Source organism: Erinaceus europaeus, chromosome 2, assembly GCF_950295315.1.
Source record: "Erinaceus europaeus chromosome 2, mEriEur2.1, whole genome shotgun sequence".
NCBI lineage: Eukaryota > Metazoa > Chordata > Mammalia > Eulipotyphla > Erinaceidae > Erinaceus > Erinaceus europaeus.
This window is the reverse complement of record NC_080163.1, coordinates 135,891,071-135,898,489: the sequence shown is the minus strand read 5'-3', so window position 1 is coordinate 135,898,489 and position 7,419 is coordinate 135,891,071. Positions and strand designations below refer to the sequence as shown.

Sequence of the window (7,419 nt, the reverse complement as noted above, 5' to 3'; positions counted from 1 at the left end):
ACACCTGCAGACCTGCTTCACCGCCTGTGAAGCGACTCCCCTGCAGGTGGGGAGCTGGGGGGCTCGAACCGGGATCCTTACACCAGTCCTTGTGCTTTGCGCCGCCTGTGCTTAACCCGCTGCGCTACCGCCGGACCCTCCTGTCTTTACTTTCTCAGTTGTTCTGTGGTAACTGAAGCATCTGATAGTCACTCCCCCCACCCCCCAAGAATCCCTTGAACGTTGGGTGTGCCCATGGATGACCGTATTCATCAGCAGAGCCATGATTACTCCCTGGCTTATGGGGCTGGGATTAAATTTGAAGTGTTTCCTCTTCAATTTTGGCTTCTGGTCAGCCTCCCTTTGCTGTTCCCATTCTCACTTTCTCTGTATTTCTCTGCATTTGAAACATCGCCACAGTGATCCAGAACTTTTGGGTTCCTTTATTTGCTGACACTTGCAGGAAACTGTAGCTGGAGTTTTAAACAGAGGCAGTTGCACCTCTAACCCCAGCACCACCCCCACTCCAAGGAATTAGAACTGTAGTGTGCCCCCATTCAGATAACCAAAACCACTGAAATAGTTTCTCTCCTGTTTTTCCCTGGGAGACACCTTCTTGCTCTTTCTTTTGTGTGACTTGTCAGTGATGACTATAGTTTAATTATAATCCAGTTACCCTGGGGCTCAGTAAGAGTGGTGTGTTAGATGAAAAATGAATTCATTTAGGAGTCAGGTGGTAGCACAGTGGGTTAAGCGCAGGTGGTGCAAAGCGCAAGGACCGGTGTAAGGATCCCGGTTTGAGCCCCCAGCTTCCTACCTTCAGGAGAGTCACTTCACAAGGTCTGCAGGTGTCTATCTTTCTCTCCCTCTCTGTCTTCCCCTCCTTTCTCCATTTCTCTCTGTCCTATCCAACAGCAACGACATCAATAACAACAATAGTAACTACAACAATAAAATAACAAGGGCAACAAAAGGGAATAAATAAATATTTTTAAAAAAGAAAATTGAATACATTTGAATATGGTAAGAAACTGAAGTTTTAGGATGATGATGATTTTACCAGAGCACTGCTCAGCTATGGCTTAGTCGTTCTGAGGATTGAACCTGGAACCTCCAGTGTCTCAGGCATGGAATTCCTTTGTACTACTGATGGTGCTATCTCCCTAGCCCCAAGAAAATTAAGTTTTATTGTTGCTTAGACCTCAGTTAATGGCTACAGTTAAAGGCAGCTTTGTTGTCATAAAAAATAACCTGCCTTAGAACAGACAAGTTGGATCTATTTGAACACCAAGTCTTTACCATGTGGCCTACTAGTAGTTCTAGAATTGGACCAAGGGGGTGGGACTCGAGTGCTGACTGCCATGAATCTTCATGTAAAAAGAATCAGCACCACCTTTGGAGGGGCAGGGAGAGTTTCTCTAGCAAGGAAACTTAGAAATTAGCACCATGGTCAGACCATTCCTGCCCTACCCCCGTCCCTCTCACTGCACTGCCTGATCTTGATTCCCTGACCCCAATAGCTTCTTGGCCTGAATAAACCCTTACCAAGATGGGGATAAATTGTTCTCAGCAACCATGTGTTAGCAAGTGCCTTCATCCGAGGGTGTTTCAGGTTAACAACAGTGGGCCAGACCTCACCAGTTGGCATGCCTTCCTTTATTTGTGTGTGGTGTTTTAGTGCTAATTGTTGCTGAGGAGTTGTATTTCATAACATTGAATTTTTTTTTTTTCCTGCTGTGCATTTATATTTGAATCCAGTTACATATACTCTTGTTTTCTGTTTTGGAACATTGGCCTATTGATTCATTATTACCAGATGACTGGAAGAGGTTTTGCTGACTGGTTAATCATGGGTGTATATGGATGGGTTGCGTTCTGTGTCCCCAGAGTAAACTATAGGGCATTTACCCCCTGGGATGGCATCAATACTTCACTGTGGATTTTTTTTTAAAGTCTGTGGGGATTGGGGTTTTCTTCTCTGAGGATGTGTATTTTGGGGGAGGCAGATCTTGAAGGAAATCAAAATGATGTAGGTAGAAAGAATCAAGACATGGAAAAATGGGTTCCTACTAGGGCAAAGTGGCATTTTAAAGACTATTTTTAAAAACTCATATTTATGACCATTTATGACTAGCCTATGGTAGTAGAGAAGTCTTCCCCTTTATATCAACTGTGAATCTGCAGAGGGTCAGGCATTGTGAGCATATTACAGATCCAAAAGAAATAGAATGAGTGCCCAAGGAATTGGCTCAGTAGGAAAAGCATAGGACTTGCATGTAATGAGACTCTGGGTTCTGTCTCCAGCACTGTTTATACTAGGGTGGTATGAGGGCCTCTCTCTTTCCCCCCATAAAGTAAATAAATCTTTTAAATAACAGAAGAATGCATCCTTTGTGTCCGGAACATACATGGAAACCTGTACTTCATTTTGTAAAAAAAAAAAGAGGAACTTTCTAAGTTTTTTTAACCAGGTCAGGTGAGGGGACCCCATTGAGTTTACAGTGTTTACAGTGATCCCAGACAGGTGAATCTCTGGAAAGTCCCTATACCTTCCTTAGATCAGGAGAACAGTTGAAATGGAGTAGACGTCACTGTCACTTTATGCTGGAACTTGGGTGGATGCTGCAGGGATGCCTGGAGGATTAACCATTCAAGTCATGGGTGGAAGTAAAAGACAACTTATGCATATGAGAAGAGTCATACTTTTCACTTCTAGCTGCATCTCTGTTGATTTTCCCTCAGGTCATTTAGGAGAAGGCTGTAGACAGGATTAGATATTACTGGATTCTTCAGAGGGAACAATGTTTTTGTAAAATACCCCCCCCACACACACACACACCCTGTTACAGTTCTTATACTTCCTTTCATAGAACCTGTTCTTTCATCTGATTCTGCGGATGTCCCTGTTGTAGAGGCCTTTAGGGAGAGAGTCAGTACCCCTTTGGCCTGGTCTGCCTGGATTTACCACCATTTGTGACATGTTAGACTTAATCCTTTAGAACATCCCTGTAGACTCTCAAACTTAACACAGCACTGCGAAAAGGTTAACTTCTGAATCTGATTCTTCCTTTGGTTCCAGAAAGTTTGTTTTCGTATGGGACCCACTGAGGATGTGCATATTTGGCAGGTTCACATAGTCATGTTTTGTTGTTGTTTCTTTTTTGGGGGTGGGTGGGTGGGTGGGTGTGGCAGGCCATTTCTTTACAATGACCAGGGTGGCTCAAGAGTAAGGACCTAAAAAAAAAAAAAAAAAGAGTAAGGACCTGCTGAGTTCTCACTGATGCCTCTCTCCTCCTAATCACCTGGTGATTTTGCCGGGCAAAGTGCCATTGCATGTTGGGGACTGGATTTGTTCCTTTCGCCCCAGGGATTTGTAGGATTCACAGTTCCAGGTTTGTTTCTGCAAGCATATATATAGTTTCAGAGAGTTTTGACATGCCCAGCACCCTCATTTCACTGCCTTTCTGCTTCTATCTTTGACTTGCATTTCACTGTAAGAGCCAGCGTGGGAATAGGGACCTGTTTCCTCCATGTGTTCTGATGACATCTCCTTTTCAGTCAGACATCCAGTGAGTCACAGCTGAATTTCTCTTCAGAACAATCTTGACATTCTGAGGTTAACTTTAAAAAGTGCGAAGATTTGATACTTTAGGTGGTCGGCATCAGAAGCAAATATATGTTTGCTCTCTGTCTCACCCTCTGGGGGTTTCCACTGTTACTGGTTTCCACTGGCTGTCTCTTGGATGCTGCTTGGCCTCTTTCCCCATTAAGAGACAGATCTTTAACTACACTCCCCCACCCCCTTTCAGGTCCTAAAAAGAATGACATAATATAGCTCCTCTCATCAGGGGAACTGGCAAGAGAGAAGACAGGCAGAAAGCATCCTGGGTCTTCTGGAATTCATGTGGAGAAGGTCCCTGTGAATTGCCAGACTGTCCACAGACTTCACACTAGGCAGGGCGGCTCTGCAGGGCCTGCACTGAGCTTCTCGTTTCAGTTGCTTTATGTTGCATAGCTAGAAAAAAAATCATCTTTGAAACATCATTTGTTCTTTGATTAGCCACTAACTTGAACTCTAATCAATTATTAAAAAAAAAAACCCACACAAAAGGTCAAGTTTAAATATCAGTTGTGGAGGGACAAGGACAGACATAATAGCTCAGCATGAATGTGCTTAGGGGCAAGGCAGAAAGTAGGAATCAGAACTCAGAGTTGTGTTTAACTCTAAGCTGTTAGGTAATGGAAGGAAGACTGTTCTTCCCAAGCTTTCCCTGAGATATAAATAGGAGCTCATAGTATTAATTTACTGCCTGTGACTGTGAGTGCACCCCTGGCTTACGCAGGGCTGAGAGAAACTGAAAAAGAACAGGGGGTGGGGGGGAGAGGGAGGTGCAGACCTGTCTCTGACCCTTCTGAGTGGGACTGTGAGTTGACCTTTGAATCTCACTGCCAGTCTTCCTCCACTTCCAAGTACTTGGCCTTATTTTGGCTCTCTTTGACCCTGGGCTGGCCTGGCAGACATCTGAGCCCTATAGAGGATTGGGCACTCTTGAGAACTTGAATGAGAAGACTGGATCCCTGTCCTGAAGTGGCTGTGCTCTGATGGGGACAGTGGCCAGCACATGGCACTGAATGTGGCTTACTCATGACACAAGAGAATGGGTCATGTCCTCCAACAGACCCACATTGCACCTGTCCAGGGGCTCAGAAAAGGGGGAAAGACTGCCCTGCTAGGGAGATCTGGAGCATCTGGCAACATTAACAGGTGGGTGGGGTGTAACAACGAATAGGGGATGTCATCCCCAAGATTTTTTTTTTTTGCCTTTAAGGCTATTGCTGGGGCTAGGTGCTGGCACTATGGATTCACTGCTCCTGGTGGCCCCCCCTCCCTTTTTTGTTTGTTTCTTTCTATTTAATTGGGTAGCATAGAGAGAGAAATTGAGGGAGGAGGGGTAGATAGGTGGAGAGAAGGATAGACATTTGCACACCTACTTCACTACTTGTGAAGTGACACCCCCCCCCCCTGCTCCCCGCAGATGGGATGCCAGGGGCTTGAACCAGGATCCTTTTCTCTGGTCCTCGCGCTTTGTACTATATGTGTTTAACTGGCTGTGTCATCACCTGGCCCCACCGTCCCTAGGATTTTGGATTGAGAGCTTTATTGTCCAGTACAGAAGCCTCTTATGGCTACCTCCATTTGAATTAAGATACATAATGAGTGACTGATCACTGGCTTCTTTTAGTCATGGCTATGTTTCCGGTATCCTCTAGTGTCTACCACCTCAGGCAGTGTGGGAGCAGGGCATTACCATCCCCACAGGGTTCTGATGGTCTGTGCTGCTACTTTAGGCAAAGTCTCAGCCCACTTCTGATTCATCATAAAGAATTCATTTCTTTGTAGCTATAACCCACTTCCAACTTTGTGGGGGCTTGCAGCTTCAGTTTCCTCTGTGGTACTCCTATGTTTTTTTTTTTTTTTCAGATCTGAGTGAGAGGTTGAAATGAAGTACTCAAGAGATGATGATCCCTACCTTTTCCTAAGTATTTCTTTCCCCAAAGAAAGAAATCACAGGGTTATCCACAAATCTCAGGATGTTCTTAGAAGAGATTCTAGCATGTCAGTTGAGCTTTAAATGTCATTTTGCCTCCTTGGAGGTGTTTTTGTGATTGAGTGGGGGGATGGGGTTGCTGGAGATGCCCTCAGCTCTGGCCTCCACTGGGAATGGCCTCTGATTCTTTCCCCCTCTCCTTCCTCACAGTGGGCGGTGAAATCCCCCTAGACATGCGTCTCGGGGGTGGGCAGCTGGTGTCTGAGGAGCTGATGAACCTGGGTGAGAGCTTTATCCAGACCAACGACCCGTCCCTGAAGCTCTTCCAGTGTGCCGTCTGCAACAAGTTCACCACGGACAACCTGGACATGCTGGGGCTGCACATGAACGTGGAGCGCAGCCTCCCGGAGGATGAGTGGAAGGCTGTGATGGGGGACTCGTACCAGTGCAAACTCTGCCGCTATAACACCCAGCTCAAGGCCAACTTCCAGCTGCACTGCAAGACGGACAAGCATGTGCAGAAGTACCAGCTAGTGGCCCACATCAAGGAGGGTGGCAAAGCCAACGAGTGGCGACTCAAGTGTGTGGCCATCGGCAACCCGGTTCACCTCAAGTGCAACGCCTGTGACTACTACACCAACAGCCTGGAGAAACTGAGGCTGCACACAGTCAACTCCAGGCACGAGGCCAGCCTGAAGCTTTACAAGGTAAGAGTGGCTGCCTCCAGGAGAGGTTTGGGCTCCTTGGCTGTGTGGAGGACCCTGGGTAGATGAGCCCATGTATGTTACAGTCCTGTTGGTGGCTAGATTGCCGCCTGGTGTTGGAAGGGGAATTAGTATCTACTTGCTCATGAAGCTGCTGTGTGGTAACTGAAGGTTGTCTTTGTGGGGTGCCCTCTTTGGGGGGGCTAGGTTTTGTTGACAGAAGCCCTGTACCATTGCATCTTTTTCTGTGACAGCTCTCTTAGGTTAGACTCTACCTGTACCCCCCCACACACTTAATTTATAAAGATTATTTATCTCCTTTTGGTTTTCATGCTTCTGTGTTCACCCCTCCCACACACACACATGCTTTCTGTTTTTTATCATCTCAGGATTCAATTTTTATTTCTTTGCTTTATTTTTCTTTTGCCATCAGGATTATTGCTGGGACTTAGTTCTTCCATTCCCAGTGGCCATTTTTTTTCCTTCCTTCCATCTGTCCATCCTTCCTCACCCCCCTTTTTTTAATAGAAGAAGAGAGATAGACACCTGCAGCACTGTTTCATTGCTCACAAAGCTACCCCCCCCAAGGTGTGGACCAAGGACTCGAAAACATGTGGCCTCCACATGACAACATGTATGCTTTACTGAGGGAGCTGATACATGGCTCCATCACCCATGATTCCTTTCTTCTGTTTCTTTTGAAATGCTCTTGAGGTGAAGGGTTCATTCATTCATTCATTCATTCATTCATTCGTCCAACATGTACATTGAGTACCTACTATATATCAGTCACTGTTTTAGGCACAAGCCTACATTCATACACAGAAAAAACAAGGTCTCTGTCCTTCTAGAGCTTTCGTTCTAACTTTTTGAGGGGAGATAGGTCATAAGCATAATGAATGAATCATCCAGTAGACTGTAAAGCCAGGTAAGGGGGCTCCTTTATATTTTTTATTTTTTGTTTCCCTTACTTCACATTTTGCTCTTTTCCAGGCTTCTCTTCTCTTCCTCTAGCCTCTCCCTCCCTGCCCCCTCCAGTCTTTCCATTCTGGTACAGAGGAGGAGGTGCTTAGATACTGTAAATAGGTCCTTTCACTTGCATGGCAGAATTACCCCCAGACGTTTCTATTGATTTTTCACTGGACTTAAAGCCTCACCTTTTTCTCTAATCATCCCATAATGGCTTT

General features: G+C 45.6%; 1 protein-coding gene across 4 annotated transcripts in view; it reads left to right on the top strand.

Annotated features, from left to right (window-relative positions):
- ZFHX3 (zinc finger homeobox 3) overlaps positions 1–7,419 on the top strand; it is a 309,679-nt gene that overhangs the window by 115,226 nt on the left and 187,034 nt on the right. For all 4 annotated transcript variants that reach the window (XM_060185225.1, XM_060185227.1, XM_060185224.1 and 1 more), the window contains one exon: positions 5,739–6,235. In XM_060185225.1, coding sequence (XP_060041208.1) covers positions 5,739–6,235 — 497 coding nt within the window. The remainder of the gene's footprint in view (positions 1–5,738; positions 6,236–7,419) is intronic.